This window comes from Centrocercus urophasianus, unplaced genomic scaffold, assembly GCF_019232065.1.
Source record: "Centrocercus urophasianus isolate 14NV4802_14NV808 unplaced genomic scaffold, USGS_Curo_1.0 seq_19, whole genome shotgun sequence".
NCBI classification, from domain to species: Eukaryota; Metazoa; Chordata; class Aves; order Galliformes; family Phasianidae; genus Centrocercus; species Centrocercus urophasianus.
This window is the reverse complement of record NW_024884744.1, coordinates 10,727,850-10,744,755: the sequence shown is the minus strand read 5'-3', so window position 1 is coordinate 10,744,755 and position 16,906 is coordinate 10,727,850. Positions and strand designations below refer to the sequence as shown.

At 40.5% G+C, this 16,906-nt stretch overlaps 1 protein-coding gene across 1 annotated transcript; it reads right to left on the bottom strand.

Moving 5' to 3' along the window:
* Positions 1 to 841: 841 nt before the first annotated feature.
* LOC122161594 (zonadhesin-like) lies at positions 842 to 15,584 on the bottom strand. Its single transcript, XM_042821139.1, has 18 exons — positions 15,368 to 15,584; positions 14,940 to 15,084; positions 13,963 to 14,201; positions 13,280 to 13,444; positions 12,728 to 12,852; positions 11,722 to 11,990; positions 10,840 to 11,048; positions 10,262 to 10,403; positions 8,753 to 9,003; positions 8,013 to 8,142; positions 7,132 to 7,297; positions 5,748 to 5,924; positions 4,590 to 4,720; positions 3,639 to 3,838; positions 2,581 to 2,719; positions 2,133 to 2,264; positions 1,419 to 1,536; positions 842 to 1,104 (listed from the first exon to the last, which is right to left on the bottom strand). Exons 1-18 carry the CDS (start codon positions 15,566 to 15,568, stop codon positions 951 to 953), a joined length of 3,093 nt encoding a protein of 1,030 aa, XP_042677073.1. The 5' UTR covers positions 15,569 to 15,584; the 3' UTR covers positions 842 to 950.
* Positions 15,585 to 16,906: the final 1,322 nt, after the last annotated feature.

The window sequence follows — 16,906 nt, the reverse complement described above, 5'->3', positions numbered from 1 at the left end:
CCTTTTCCTTTTCCTTTTCCTTTTCCTTTTCCTTTTCCTTTTCCTTTCCTTCCCTTCTCTTTTCCCAAAAATCCAAAGCATAGCACTATAGGAGCTGCTCTGATAAAAATCAGGTCTACCTCAGCCAAAATCAGTACAATGCCTAAATCTTGCCACAAACACTTCTGATATTCTACTATTGAAGAGTCCTTAGTGGAGTCCAAGCCTGAGCTGATGCAAATCTCTAACCACATCTGTAAGTGTGACAGCTTAAAAGTTTGCAAAGACCTCAAGAGAACTTTTCACAGGATTTCATTGTTGATGAAGATTTTGTTGCCTGCCATTAGCACCCACAGGCAAGGGCCGATGACAGTCCTCATTCTTGTCCACTCCAGACAGACAGCAAGGACGCTGCTGTCACTCCAATAATTACTTCTTTCAGACTGGCACGTCCCAGTGGGATGCATGGAGTGGGTTATCTGTTATCAGATCAGTTTGATATTGTTTTATTTTTTCTTTTCTCCCCAATCAATCATGCCTTGACAAAAGAGCAGAACTGTTTCCAGCTCAGTCATCTGTTTCTCTCCTGTTTAAGTATTTGGGTATGGTGGTGTCATGACAACCTGCTTGAGATGCTATCATTAATTCTGACCTTGTCAGTCTGCTGCAAGTGCCTCTATCAGAGGTATGGATGTGACGGCACAGCACAACTGTGCTTCTGAATTCAGCCTGGACTTAATGTTACCTCAACAGCCTCTGTGGATGATACAGTGTATAATGTGAGTTAAGACTTAACTTCAGTTTGAGTCTGCAACATGAGAGCTGAGATACATTCCAGATGAAAAACTTCAGAAGCCTTCAGTAAATGCAATTATTAATTTATTATTTTGAAAGTGTTGGAAATATTATTAAAAATACAAGAGCAGAAAGTAATACATACGAATTGGGAACAACAAAACAAAACACGCTAACTACAGGTATGTATTTCGGGGTTCATCTTGGTCAAATGCAGCATTCACTACGTAGCCATAATTGTGTTCACGTACTCCACCACCTGATGTATCCTCAGACTTGTGCAAAGATGAATTCCGTGCACTGATATTTGCATCTGCCTTTCTGCTCCTTCTGTACACAAACAAACAAACACCAACAACCATCTTTAATTTCTTATCTGCCATGGGAGGTCAAACCGTGGTGTGAGTGTGCATGTCAGACCCTGAACAATCCCGAGTGTTGTGATAGTGATGCATATGCCTTATGTAATAGGAGTGGAACCTCTTCATTCCTGTAGAAAAAAGCTTTCCCTCTTACTCCTCAAATGATGTCTTGAACGCCGTACTTCCTTTTTGTTTCTGCAGATGTGGGATAGCAGGTGTGCAGACGCTGAAGTGAGTATGTCTTGCCCTTGCTGAATGTAGCAAAGCCAGGAATAGTCTTACCTGAAGAGATACACTGTAGAGGTGATGAGAATGACAACAACAACCACTGCTACTGTAACTCCAACAGCGATGGCAACTGTATTGCTCTGAGAACTGCTCTCTGGGATACTGGTGTCATCTGAAGAAGAAATGAGCCTGGTCACTGTAAGTGCTAAGAGCACTGAGAACCGAAGGATCTCCTCTATTTCAAGTATGAAATTGCACTCTGTGGAATCAGATGTGCTTGTCTGCTTGATTTATATTGTGTTCTCTGACTGAACTGGCTTTCTGGAATGGTGTTAGACCAAGGTCCTGTATGCTCTGCAGAGCCCTGCTGCCATGCTTTCTAGTATCAGTTTGCTGAGGGATCTGCCCCCTTCTTTCTGCTTGAATGTACTAATACAGACCTGACCACCCAGCTTGTGGTACAAGGCCCAGTTTCTACCTGAACCAATAGTGTCACTGACTTGGTAGGAACCTGTACTGGAATATTTCTAGTGTCAGCTTCCACTCTGCCTGGGACTAAAACACAACCTGCCCTTGAAAAGATGTGATGAGGTCCCAGACAGATCTGACACCCCCTCCCACTGAGTTCCTTGTTGATTCACAGCATGGAAATTAAGAGCCAGCTCAGTCTTCTCCATAATGACACACCTCTTTTTTTTTTTTTTTTTTTTTTTTTTTAACTAGTGGTGTGTGTAGTTCAGGCAGTGAAATCCAAACTAATTTTATTACCCATCCTTTCAATGTTGCAGCTTTGTCCTGTGTACAGCTCTGTACATTCACAGTAGTAGCCGTCAGAGGTGCCGTTGGTTGTTTCAGAGCAAATTCCATCATTCTGGCAAGGACTTGGCATACATGGTCCAGCTAGCAAAAAGGAAGGAGAAAGGCTTGAGAATCTCATGTAATCCAGCCCTGAGAGAATTGCTCTTGGTTAGATTACACTGCTACTGCTGGACATGCCCTGTATTTTAAGATCTGTTATTTGTTTTGTGTTTGATAACAGGAGTATGGGAAAGAAACGCTTTCTATGACAAAACATCAGAGAAAGTTCTCCAGTAATCTTCTTAAGTCAGCTTATTATTTCTTCTGTTCAGACTGCTGCAAATAGCCCAGACCCAGATACATCCTATAAGCAGTAACTCAAGACTTTTTAGCAGTGAAGGTTTAGTGGTTCACTTACTCCTGTAGCACCCACGAGTGTAGTTTGCGATGTTACAGATTTCATCAGAACCACACACTATGTTAGTGCAGGTGACAGTGGAGCTATCTGTGCACTTGCATTTCTGGGAGCAGTCATCAGTGGTGAACTCTTCTCCAATCTGGAAGACAGCAGATGAATGTTAAAAAATATTAAATATCAGTATCAAAAACGTGAATGGAACACTAGAGCCCCATGCTACTCTGATTCTTCTTGATGAAAGACAACATGGCAGATCTCTCTTTTTTGTACTTTGAATACAGAAAGCAAGCAAGCAGCTCATTAACCCAGTTCCTTGAAACTCAAGGAATATTGATGAAAGTTCGAGGTGTGAGATCCTAGCCCCAGGTTGGGTACATGGACAAACAACAGTATCTAACTGTTGCTGGAGATAAAGTAGCAAATGCATCATGTTGTGCCTCCAAGACAATGTGCAAAGGTGCCATGTGTCACTTCTCTGGCAAGCCCCATTTGTTTAGAATGTCTACCTCCTCCCATAACACCTTCTTTACTTGCTTTAGGCTTTGTCTATATCAAATCTTCACTGCCAAAACGACTACAAAGCTTTTTATCCCACAGCTGGAAGTGTGGGATCTCTGGATTCCTCAGAATCCAACCTCGCTGGGGTTCTCTTCATGCTGCAGCCAACATTACAGACTCAGCCCCTTCTGTGCCACTCTTCACTGAAAGGAGAGGGACCATGGTGTCCAAGGGAATTTTTCTATGACTGGTGTATTATACATTTTAGAACCTATTCTGGCTGTTTACAGTAATAAAGATGAAAAATTAACAAGGAGGTCAGAGTGTAATCATATTCTTCCCCCAAGTGCCTGCAAAGTATTCTGACAGGCAGGGTTTCAGAGGCAGACTGAGCAATACATTCTCTCTTCCCTACCTCCAGAGACCAGAATATTATTAAATAAATTGCTCTTTGTTTCAAAGTTACATGCTGAGGAGAACAAAGAGATTATCAAAATAATTAGCACAAGAAAATATTGTTTAGCACTTCTGGGGCTGTCTGGCCTGCTGAGACATTGTACCTCATAATATTTGTCGAGGTATGTGCAGCCACATTCTCTGTAAGGCACGCAGTCAGAGTCACTTAGAATGTAGCCAGGGAGACATTCACAGCCTTCAACACAAGGCGATTCACACTCGGAGGGGCTGGTCATGTCGCTGCAGGATGCTGGGCATGCAGTCATGCATGAGTTGTATTTGCTGTTGGATGGACACGACATCTCTGTAGAAATAAGGAGAGTCCAGTTATAACAGGTTGCAGCTACACATTGCCTCCTCAGTGCTGTTTTGTAAGGGCAAAATGGTGAGCACACATACACAGAAATATTCATACAGATATAATGGTAATGAAGTTGTAAGTGAATGACCAGACAGTAAGGAAATCCATTCTCAAAGCTATTCATATGCTGTGCTCAGAGTCCAGGTTTTCACTGGTATCAAATTACTTCTCACACATACAGAGTAGCTGAAAGCATCAGAGTAGTTTCACAGCTCTGAGAAGCGTATTTCAGAAATACAAAATCCTCTACCCATGGGTGATGCAAGGTAAGTATGGCCTGGATTAACCACTCAGCTTGGGAAAAAAATGTTTGGAAAAAGAGGTTTGAGATTATTGTAAATTCTGTTTCAGCATTTTTCAGTCTGAAAGACCAGTTGGGAATGGAGATGTTTTATTTTTCTCATGGAACTTCTCATGGCAGGGGAGCTGACTACTCTACTCCCCTAAGTAACTTTCTAAGGTGGAGTCTAGTACAAAACATCAACATAAGACTCAGAGGCAGCAACAGAAGAGGAAGTGTGCGTGCTAAACTACGAACAAGATTGAAGTGTGCATCAATGTTTGTAAGACCTTTTTTGTATGTTTGTAAGACCAAGAAGCTTTGACATGCAAAGCTTCTAGCAAAAACTTCTAATCTCACATTTTGAGAGTCCTTTAGCCAGAAACCACACTTTCATTTTCTTCCTGTACTTACCACAAGCAGTCTGTTGCCTCCAGCCTTCCATATTGACTCCTTGCTCCTGACAAGCAAGCACGTACTCTTTCAGATGGCGACATAACGTCTCAGCAGCATCTTCTTCCACACACATATCAAAGACACAGTTCCTGTATGCAACATGAGAAAGCATTCATGCACTATACCTTTTATTTTTTGTTTGCTGGTGCTACCCTTCTCAACTTTGCTGATCATCTGAGTATCAGTGGCCTGATTTTCAGAGGCACTGAGAACTGAGGTGAATGGGATCTGCAAATATACAGTATCTCAGAAAAATAAAGCAGCCACTAAGAAAGTAAAATGGGCTGCCCAATCAAATTCTAGGGTGAGGAGAAAGGTGGGCTTACATTAAGAATCAGGATATAGACCCTGAAGTCAATGGTCCATTTGTTTGGTTTAAGGCACTTTCACGTTCCTCTCACAGCTAAGAGAGGCTTTGAAGTGGGCACCACCTTTCATTGTACATGACTTACAACTACATGAATAAAGAAATCCGGCAGCTGCTTGGCCATTCTTTGACTGATGATGGATGAATGATGATCCTAAGAATTAATCAACAGGTTTCATATGGTTCAAAACCAGGTGTGTGGGAACTGTGTACATAGGAGGCCAGATGAACAGAGGGAAATTTCTTGCCACTGCCATGTAAGTTATTCTTCACTAAGCTGTTTTTTTGCACCACTCTGTGAAAGACTGAAGAACTGTCACTGACAGCTTTAGTCTCTGCAGCTCTGACTTGAAGACTGCATTTTACAAAACTACAATTTCTGAAAGGAATCTAATAGGGGCAGGTACTGACTAAATTATCACTGAATGTGAATGAGAACTCTGAGCACACTGGAGATCCCAACCTACAGGTATAATGTTCAGTGCTGCTGCCTTAGGTAAAGAGGAAAGCTACTTTCTAGAGATAACAGAAAAGTGAAACTAAATAGAGAGAAAACAAATCTTAATTAAAAAAAAAAAATAATAAGGGGAACTAAACATATAACTAATAGAAGCTCTGGACAGTTCTCCGAAGACATTTACTATCCTCTGTTCCTGGAAACTGAAGATATACAGTTCTTATTAGAGACAAGCTCCAAAATTGTTTTGGAAGTGCAGATTAAAATTGCCCAGATTGCAGCAGACACTTACGAGTGGTAGGGCTCTGGTGGGACTTCAGAATGACAATTTGCAAAAGGACCGTCCAATGCAGTCAGGATTTGACATTTAGAAGTGCTGTTTTCTTGCATCAGCTCATTTTCACTGCAGCCTTGATAGAGTCCTGTATCTGGTTCCTCATCACTCTCATCTTCCACAACAGCTTCTCGGCTGGAAATGAAGTCATTATGAAACCATCAGATCTCTGCACATCCAGCATTCATAGCACTAGTTTGCAAGTAACAGCATCTCTGCCTTGTGATAGAATTGTCAGCTTATTTCTTTCTCAATTTTTATACTGAATGTGAAGTGGGTATATAAAGTAAATCAAAGAGGTACTAGAACAATTCCTACCATTTTAGAGATATATGAGTTTTTAAATCTGAAAGAATAGCTGTTGTTATCTCCATGGACATTCGATATGACACAGGTTTCATGCAGGCCTCCTTCACCTAAGCCATTCAATAATAACTGAATGCTAGGCAGCGTAGTAGACCACCATTTCTTGGAGGTATGTTCACTTTCACTGGAGAACTGGCTACATGCCTGAAGTGTCAGAATTCTCCAGGCATAACTTTCCAGAGCCTCTCTATGCTCAATATTAGCCTACATGCTGCTTTCAGCTATTCTGCTGGACAGGTTTTCACGGCTAAATTGTATCCTGATGGCTAATACAATTCTATTTACATACTGAAAAGAAATACAAATAATATAATGATTTCTGTTGGTGGTTAAGCAACCTCGAAAACCTTTCAAAGCAAATTGAAAAGCTGGAAGGAGAGAAGAAAACTTAGTTCCCTGTTTCAGTGTTCTGTATGGACTAATTAGGGCAGCTTGGCCTGATCACAAATATCACACTGATTGTGATTCAAAAGAATGTCCCAGGTTTTTTTTGTACTAGCAGAAAACACGATGTAGTCATGAAAATAGGGAAGTTAGATAGCAGAAGAATCTCTTCTGTAAGGAACCGTGAATTCATCTTGATGGATTTTGAAAGTGCCTTCATGTTCCAGAGGGAGGGATGACACTAAACCAGGATCTGCCTGCCCATCCAGCAAATGATGCATTTAACCTTTGCCAGGACCCAAGAGCTTGGCAGATACCGTATATACCTGTGCCCTAGCTGTTGTAATGGCTGTGACTCCAAAGAAGCACACTGAGCTAAAGCAATGCAGTGACAGCTCAGGCCTCTTTTGGCAAGATGGAAAGGCACTGGTATTGCACCTTAGTGTTGAGCAGGAAAACTCCTTGGAAGACCAAAGAAAGAAGAAGTAACAGAAACCTGACTGCATAGTTAGACCTGGGTATTAACTATGGCTTAATTTCCTGACTTCCAGTGGCTGTGCTTGCCAGGGATATTAATTAGAAAACTAGGTACCTGAAACGAGAGGTTCTTTGCACAGGAACCTTCCAGCTCTCACCAAATGCGTTCACATTCTTCAGCCAAACACCATCTGGGTTTGTGAAGTCATTTCTAGATCTCCTGTCAAAGTTACCACACAAACCTTCTACTCTGTTGTTGTAGGTGTTGGCCAGCTTTATATCTAGGAAAGTTCAAAGGAAAAAATAGCCATTACAAAGAAATATTTTCTTCCAGGTATGTGGAGGAGGTGGAAAGAAGTGTGAAGTACTGAATTCCATGATTCAGACTGCAGCTGGTAGTGTAATGCAGGATTTGAAATCATCAGAAAAACCATGGCTGTGTTACATCGTAAAGCAGGGGCAACTCCACTTTGAATAGAGGAGGTAATGTGTTTTCAGCTTACATGAATGAGTTCTGTATGCATGATACAGAAGTCCTGCTGAGAAACACTAAAGAATGAGATTATCTGGAACACGCTTGAGAGGAAGCACGTAAAAGAACGCACTCTCAGTTGTTCAGCTTGGGGACCTCAGTCGTGTAACTGGGTTAAGCTGGGAAAGGGGCAGATCCACACTTGCCCCTATCTTTCTGATCAGCAGCTTAAAGTCATTTGCTTTTGTTTCCATCACTCAAGCCTTGCTTAACATTAGAAATAGCAGAACAGTCTGACTCCACATAGAATTTCTCCTAAATTCAGGTGGACCAGATAAAGAAGTGCCAACTTCCATGAGAAATAATTTTTGTTTCAGTTTTCTGGAAGATCGTGTCACAAAAAAACCACAGGCTTAAAGGGTGAAAATTTCTAATCTTACCTTGAGTTTAGGCCTACTTGGTAATGATAACATTATTTGACACAGTGCATAAATATTCCTGCAGATTGTTTTAGTATCACTTACTTGCATTTTGATCACCATCAAAGCTCAGGTATAAGCCAAAATCTGTCTCCAGGTAAATTCTTGTTGTCCTCTGATAGATACGAATACCGTCATGAGGACGAACAGGGGCTCTCACCCTTACACCATCCAACTAAAAGGGAAAGAATAAGTTAATACTTACAATATACATGCCAAATTCATACGTGGCTTTGATACAGGTAAATACTGCAAAGGAGCATTCCTCTTTTCTGGCTTTATGATAAATACGTGATATTTTAACCGGGTAAAAAATGCAGTATTCAACTTTTAAAGTAACAAAATCACATATTAAGGAAAGTGATCTGGACACAGTGTTCTTACATCATTGTCATTCCTGAGAGATTTCCATTGCTGAACAAATATGCATTTATGAGCCAATGTATGCTATTGTGGACCAACAAAGAGGACAGAAATGAAGTTTTCCCAGCATAATTCACTCTTGTCCCTACCACTGATCGTACTTTGTGTGGCTTTATTGTAAGTTTTGGATATTTGGTATTTTATTCCTAGATGTCCATTTATTTATTCTTTTTAAATAGAATCTATCTTTCACAGCATTAGAAAAAAAAGAACACAACTAAAGCCACAATTTTGCCCCACAGTACTTTTGTAATAACACTGTTAGATGTAATACTTACATTCTTTAGAACAAGCCTTTTATTTATCTGTTTTACTACAAAGGAGAACCTTTGTCTGTGCTCTGCAGTCAGTGAGAGACTTACCAGTATCTGCTTGCCTTGCCTGAATCGCACTTCGTGATTGTAAACGTTGATGATGACCTCTTTCAGGTAAGTAATGCGTCGATTCAGACGAAGAGGATAGTTCATGCCTTCAACACTGAACTGTGTCAGAGTGTCAGGTAGGTCAGGGATGGTCTGAGTCAGAATGTACGTGTATTTCCCTTGGAAGTGGTGCACCAAACCATCGAATGTGATATAATGTGGATCGCCTATGATCCGGCACTTCCCAAAACCTAAAGAAAAGGTGTTTCATTGCCTTCCAAATCTTATGCATAAATCTGTTTAATACAGATTAGATAAAAATAATTGCTGCTGACATGCAAACCTCTCTAAGTAAAAATGTGTGCTCAGGCATCACCCTAGCAAATGGGCACTCAGATGGAGAGCCAAGCAGAGAAACTCATTCTTCTGCTGAGAACCAGTGGGAACCAATAGAACCGAAGCACGGCAGTAGGGTTTATTACCTTTGTAGGCACTAAGCTGTACACATCGGTCCTCAGCAGAGGAATGACTGCAACACAGCATGGCTTGCAGTGGGCTTGTAAAGGTGTTGGTTTCATAATCCTCAGCAATATATTACAACAAAATTATTTGAACATGACAAGCAGTGCCTAATTTTGAAGTTAGACTGTGTAACTGCTGTAACACTGATCTCTTTTGAGGTTACTAAACTGGTCATTGGGTTCACCAGACCTTTCAGATGCAATGACTATCATCTAAGTATTCTCTTTGACTACAGTGTGCAAAGCCAATTCCTTAAGACTGCTGTGGTGCTTCAACTGTGACACTCTGTGAAAAGGGAGCAAGGGGTAGCTGGATTTGCTCTATGCTCCCGCACTGGTCATTAATACAATAGGACATATGCCATCCTATTCTTGAAAATTGAAGTGTAGAGGCATTAGGCAACAAGATACCTACTAAACTGTCCAATTTACAGTAAGAACATGGGATTAACTATAACACAGCAGGCCTGACACCTCAATGTAAGAACTTAGCCAAAGCAAGTACTGGATGAAAAGCACCAAGATTGGCTAATAAGTGTCTGTTGGCTATTAAGTATCTGCTCTGTCCTGTTTTGCCTCTACTTGTCATATTTTCAAATCACTATGCAGGAGAAAATAAAAAATTGATTGCCAAAGGACTCATAGATGTACGTAATAGACTTTTACTTTTGGTAAATGCAGGTGGATATATATATATATATATATATATTTAAATCAGCGAGAATGACCTGCCAAGTTTCTAGGTGTACATCAATTTTCAAACTCTTGTTCTACTCTTTTCTTCAAATTCCCTGTTTCGTACTGTAATTTCCTATTCTGAGAAATGAGGCCTTTTTTGTGCTTAATAATGTGTCATCAACAGTACTGTCAGAACTGCCTCTTCATGTTGTAAAGGTTGGAAGTGCCACAGAAGAAAGAATGCACACTCACATCCCTCCTCCTTCTCTAGTCTTCATGTAATAGCAGATGAAGATCTGCCTGAACGTACCTGTTGGATTGCACTTGTATTTTCCACTTTTGATCACGCAGGTTTCTTTAGAATCACATCCGTAACTCTGACATTTGATGACACCATTCTGCTGACATTCACATCTTTTGGTGCAGTGCGGAGTAATCCAGGTATCCCCAGCCTGGACACAAATTATGCTATATTACCAAGGTGCTGAGCAATAGGAAGTCAGTAGCAAAATGAAAGGAGAGTGGCTAGGTGCATCCTGCTGGCCATTCCACAGCTGCTCAATCTAGGTGTAATCTTACCAAGAAACTGGGAGAGGGGCAATCTCAGTCCATTTATTTTCCACAAGGGAATTAGAACACATAATAGGAATAGGATAGACCACCCAATTAACTGTTACCAGGTTTCCAGTATGCCTCAATGTTGGCTTCAAGGTGCAAATTACCACATTCCTGCATCCTCTAACAACTTAAGCCCACAGCTTTTGCTAAAAAATGAAATGTATTTAAAATGGTAGACTCTGAAGACTTTCCTTTCTCATCCTGTTGGACACAGGACCAATTTCCTGCAAGTTTTGCTGTCAGAGATTTACTCTACAATGAACTACTTACACTGTAGTAATTGTTGTCATCGTCCCTGCAGCCACAGTTGCTGAGTGGAACACACTTGTCATTACTGAGCACATAATTATTATCACACTCACAGCCCTCTGTGCATGAGTCTGTCTTCTCACAAAGGGATGAGGCAAAGATGTCATTGCACGTTGATGGGCAGGCAGAGGCACAGGCCGTGTAATGGCTGTGGGATGGACAGGGCAATGCTGTGTGGGTGAAGAGAATAGAAGCAGTGTTATTAAACACATTAAAACAGATGTTCTTGCCTGATATCTTCAACTTGACCTGTAAAATAATGGTGTAGGACCATCTTCTTATAGATCATTTTGCTCATCAAACAAAATCTTTACCTTCTTTTCTTTCTTTTTTTCATAATTAGATGGTATTTTTGTTGAGTGGATGGAGTGTGGCAAGAACTTGGCCCTTAATAAGCAACTGTCTGAACTGTCAGTGAGTGGCTTTGATCCCTGTGTTCAGTTTCCCATTTTGTTTTTTGTTTCTGATTGTATTACTGTTATCATAGTTGGACTTGATGATCTTGAAGATCTTTTCCAACATAAATGATGCTGTGATTCTATTATTTCTCCATTTTAGACTCACTGAAGTATCTCAAGACATTCATTTGGCTACGAAAACCATCCTAACTCCACACTGTCATCCACAACTCATCTAGTTGTTATCATTGGGTTTAGTTCAGCTTGCAAACAGTTCAGCAACAGAGCCAAGTAATAAAATCAGAACAATAGAATTGCTTATTTTGAAAATTTTGTCTTAATTATCCTTCATATAACTTGTCTACCTAATAATGCTCGTTTGTCTTATGCCGCCAGCCATCCAATCTTCTGTTGTTTTATTTTTTCATTTTTTTTGTGCACTTACGACAGAATGTGCTATTCCTCCATGTAATGGTGATGCCTTGATTCCTGCAGGTGTCCACATAGAACTGAACTATGTCGCAAAGAGCAGACTTCATGCCATCATACTGACACATGTCATAGGTGCAGATTTTTATGAAGTCTTCAGGCTCCACCAGATCATGACATGCTTTGAATTTGTCTGATTTTAGGACATTGCACTGGCTTTCAATGATTGGTTTATTCTCATCAGTGCAAGGAGGAACATCATCTTCTCTTGAGTCTGATAAGCAACTGCAAGAAAGCACAAAAACATCTGCACTTGAGTTTCAAGGACATACGTGAGACTGAGAAAGGAGCTGGAAAGTTTATTGCTACTGAAAGGTACTGAATAAATAGTGATGGAGCCTGCAGTCTTACTCCTGTCTACAAGTGTAAGAATAGCAGCAGTAGATCTGCACAGCAATCACCATGCTGCTTCTTGGCACTCAACCTGATCCTGATGATAGGACTGATTTCCCAGCTTGACTGTGGACCTGCCTCATCTCTGCAAAGTTGTGTGGTGATCTGGACTCTTCCCTGAACCTGGCTGCAACCCATAGGCGTGCACTGCTTGCCTTCTGTGGACACTGTGGCATGGGCTTTGGCTGGTAAACCCATGGTTGTACAAACTGTGTTACCATGCTAGGCTCTCTGTACTTTAGGGGACATCTGGTCATCACTGTTCCTGAACTCCATCCTCCTGTCCTAAGTACTCTTTTCAGTGTAAAGTAAACATAGGCTGTGTCCACACTGTGGGCTACTCCAAAGCTTAATTCCCCAAGTGTGTGTGAGGATCAGTAAAATGGCTGTGATTTCCATCTGGCCTGTATGGTGATTTCTGGTGGTGAAGTTTTTTTCTTTTGAACTTTTAACTGTAGAAGAGAAAAATCTCATACACACTGTTCCTATGTTACAAAGTTGTAAAATAGACAAGGCAAGTAGAGGAAGAGTGTTCCAAAGAAAGATGGAAGGTATGAAGTAATGCTTACCCTGCATCACTGTCTTCTTCCACTTTCCAGCTATTTCCAAACTGTGTGACACTGACAATTGTACCATTGGGCAAGGACAGATCATCTTTATAATTATCGTTGAAGTTACCACACAAGCCTTGTACCTGCAAGCAAACAAGAACTACACTCTAAAAACAATCTGCTCTGCACCAGCTTCCCCAGTAAGTTCTTAATCATTGCCTCTGGAATGATGAGGTGGAAACACTAATGACAATCAACCCTGTACTAAATATTTCAGACATACTGACTGCAACAATAGAAAATAAATAGATGATATGATACTATAAGACTTCAAGCCATTTAATTCTGTTAGCTGGATGTATTCCCCTAGCTGGGTCATTTTCTGTCAGTTCTCCTTTGCAACACAAGGAAATTGGTTTAAAGAGAAAAAATAGGAAAAAAAATGGTGCGTGTTATAATACAGCTATGAGGAAAGATGCAGTAGCAAAACACGAGAACAAAGAAAGTGAAAATAAATACACAAGCAATGGTTTTGAAAGAATACCAATATGTTTGCACAGTAAATCTTACCTTTGAGAAGTAAGATTGTGGGAGAGTTATTTCCAGATGATCATCGCCATCATATTTCACTATCACACCAAAGTCTGTTTCCACTACGAGGTAACTGCCAACATTTCCAACGGATACGCCCCGCACCCGGTTCTCCACTGGACTGTAGACCCTCTCATTGTTCAGCTGGAGACATAAATCATTTGTCAGTATGGACCATCTCCCATGAATGCTTTTATGTTGAATCTACATTCCTTGGAGTGCTGAGGATTACTCTGGCAGTTTTAGATTCTTCACACTTTCACTATTACATATTCCACCTACAGGTTGCAAAAATCAGCTTTTCAGATGAGGCGAGCTGGGCAGGGCTCTAACTATAGGTGATAGAGCTGACAATACCTAATGAAGTAGGGAGGTAAATTCTTTAGTTCAGACAACAGTTCTTCAGACAACAGTTCTCAGATCCAGAGGCTCTGGGCTCTCCCTCCAAGATAGGCTAGTAGAACAACGAAACTATAAGACAAGCCTTGGGAAACTGTCAGGAATTATATTTCCCCACAACATCAATTTATGGGAGGTGTCTGTAAATTTTAAGGATATACATACATGTTTCTTATGAAACATAGAGGTCCTTTTTCCTACAGCTGCTGTAGTGAGCTGATTTAAAGATGACTCTTGCTGGAATAAATAGCTCCAACACCTACCAGGATTTCTTTGCTTTTCCGAAGGGTGATTCGTGTGTCATACACATCTATGTAGACTTCTTTCAGGTAAGTGGCCCCTCTTAGCCCTCGGTCTTCATTCTTGCCAAGGATGGTTATTGGGTCCACACTGTTGTCGACAGACTGAACCAGGGTGTAGGTGCAGGTACCCACAAATGTGTACATCAATCCATCAAAAGTGAAATAGTGGGGATCTCCTGCCACCTGACAAGTTACTTGGCCTGAAAGTGAAAAAAATGTTCTAAGGATTCTGGACTGGATTTCACCTTGGACTCAACTGATCATAGACATTTGTATTAGTGCAGCAACTTATCATTATTACAAGGAAAAACTTTCATAGAGGTATTTCAGATTCACAGCAATGGGCATTTACCCGGAAATGAGAAATTTCCTGTAGATATCTCCTAAATTTAATTTAATAATTACATACAAACTGGCAATTTGTCAACAAATCAACTGTTTATCTGTTTCCATATGCTGTTGTAGCCATAATGCATGCTAATTAAGAGTAATCCAGAACTTTCCTTTGCAGTAATAAGAGAATACATAAATATATGAGTAAATACAGGTATCGATATGAATGTAAATAAATATGTATCTGTATACATAATTACGTAAGAAGCTTGCTAACAAACAGCCTCTCAGAAACAGCTCTCAGTCCCAAATTTAGAACTTGTAGCACTGGTGATTCGTTTCTTGAATTTGTATGATCAAGATAAAAACAATCCAAGGGACCTTACAGGCTGTTGGGCAGCATCAATTTTTGCAGATATCAATTACATAGGGAATCAATGACCACAAGACAGATCATCATGTCTTCTTGCATCTTACTACTAGCAGCAGTTAGTTGGAATTATCTTTGCCATCACATATGAAAAGATATTTATGAGAAAGTTAGAGAGACAGTAAGAATCTAACCATGGAATTGACACTGGGAAGAATTTTCTGGGAGGACTTACCATTGGAATGACAGCCCAGCACACCATCCTTAACACTGCATTCCTCTCGTACTCCACACTCCCAGACTGAACAAGTGATCACATTATTAGCATTGCAAGTGCAGCGTTCTGTGCAGGAAGAACTGGTGAACCAGCTTTCACCCAGCTGAGGGGAAAAAAATATGTAGAATTATATACCATAAGATAAATAGGATGGTAATGTCATAAGGGACAGTCTAATTATTAGTATTTGAATGTGTACGATACATGATCATTTACTCAGTTACGACCACAGAACTCAATGATCAAGAAGGCTGGCAAAGTGAATCTTTTTCGCTATTATTAACAGTGTAAATAGCAATTGTGTCTTTTCTCACAATGATAGAAATTGAGATAATTTGTTCTTTCTTGTTTTTGCTTTTCTTTAAATACTGTCTATGGTAACTTGCCTCGTGATAGCGGTTTTCGTCATCAACACAACCACAGTTGCTTTCTAGCACACATGTGTCCCCACTCAGAACATAGCCGTCCTTACAGAAGCAACCCTCCACTGGCAGTGAGCTACAGCTATTAGTGGCTGAGGAGCCCACACAAGTAGAAGGACACCTAGTTCCACAGCCTTGGTAGATGCTGCCTCCAGGACAGGACATTGCTGGAGGAAAAAGGAAAAAATGAGATCACTAAAAAGGACAAAAATATTATAAAAATTATCCCGATGCTTCCATTTTTACTGTTTGCTCCTGAAAATTAGGAAAGCTGTTGCATGAGAGTCTGACACTGGAGAGTACTGATTACCAAGAATTTTCTTGCACTGTGAGATGATGACTGGCATTTGGGACTGATGGGCAAGACTAGTAGGCCACCCTGCACTTATCTCACTTGGGAAGTCAAATATTGCAGGCTTGTCTTGAGCATAGGGCTGATGCGATCATACAGACCTAAATGTGCTTTGTTCTGTAATCCTTCTTCTGGGGGTATAAAGACATCCAGATGTGCTGGAAACTAATCTTTCTGATTTTGGCTGCCTTTAGTATCTAAACAGAATTACAGCAGCAGTGCAGAGCTGTCTGCTAGTTTTTATGAAAACAGCTTAGCTCTGTTCAAAGCCCTGAAGATCACTAGTAGGCGACAGAGGGCAGCAGGGAGGTCATGGAAAAGAGGAGCATGGAAAAGATAAAACCCCTAAGTATGTACAATGCAGCTATGTCATGGCAGATAAAAGTTGCTGAGGCACTGCTTTCAAGTTTCATCAGAGGCAGAACCACGTATGTTCTGTCCTCTCACCTTTGTGCAATTTAAGACAGAAAAGAGAAAACAGGGAGGAGCTGGTTAGAAAGCTTGGGCTGGCCAGGGAAGATATAAGGCTGCAGGAGGGATCACATCTTTTCAAATCTAGTTTTCATTACATGGATCTAAACCTCATTTTCAGCAGTATAGTGGACAACAGTAAATTTCATAAAGCTTTAGTTTGAGCCATAACTCTCAAGGCTACTCATATCCAGGGATTAAATAGAGCATTTAACTCCTCTGAGCTCTGTTATTTCCTGACTACTCAAGTCACTCAATTTAGGGAATAGAAGCATCTCTTCATGTACCAGCTGGTATGTCTCTGTTACTGCAGTTACTACCTGAACACCTGTCATATTTAAAAATGGACCTAAAAATCAGATTCTTTTCCATTGAGATCCCCTGAGAAAATACATTCTGCTCTCACACCCCTCCCGCTACTCAGGGAAAATACTGTATTTTACAGAAGTCTTTAAGCATTTGTCTATTCCCATGGTCTGAAAAAACACCTAAATACTATTTATGTGATAATCTGTGAAATATCACCACATGTGGGTTTCATTCACTTCCGTAACTACAGTAGGATCTTTTACTCCTGACAGCAAATGCCACCAGTCATCTACCTTTTTCAGATTCCTAATTGATTTTTTGTTTGAACTACTGATGGAAGGAGCATTTGAGAGACAGTCCTACTAATGTGA

What these genes read in the sequence shown, in the direction of transcription:
- LOC122161594 (XM_042821139.1), bottom strand. Translation starts at nt 15,568, where the DNA reads ATGTCCTGTCCTGGAGGCAGCATCTACCAAGGCTGTGGAACTAGGTGT. An exon ending in ACGAAAACCGCTATCACGAG is followed by an intron (nt 15,085 to 15,367) that starts GCAAGTTACCAT and finishes TTTTCCCCTCAG; the next exon opens with CTGGGTGAAAGCTGGTTCAC. An exon ending in TGATGGTGATCAAAATGCAA is followed by an intron (nt 7,298 to 8,012) that starts GTAAGTGATACT and finishes GAACTTTCCTAG; the next exon opens with ATATAAAGCTGGCCAACACC.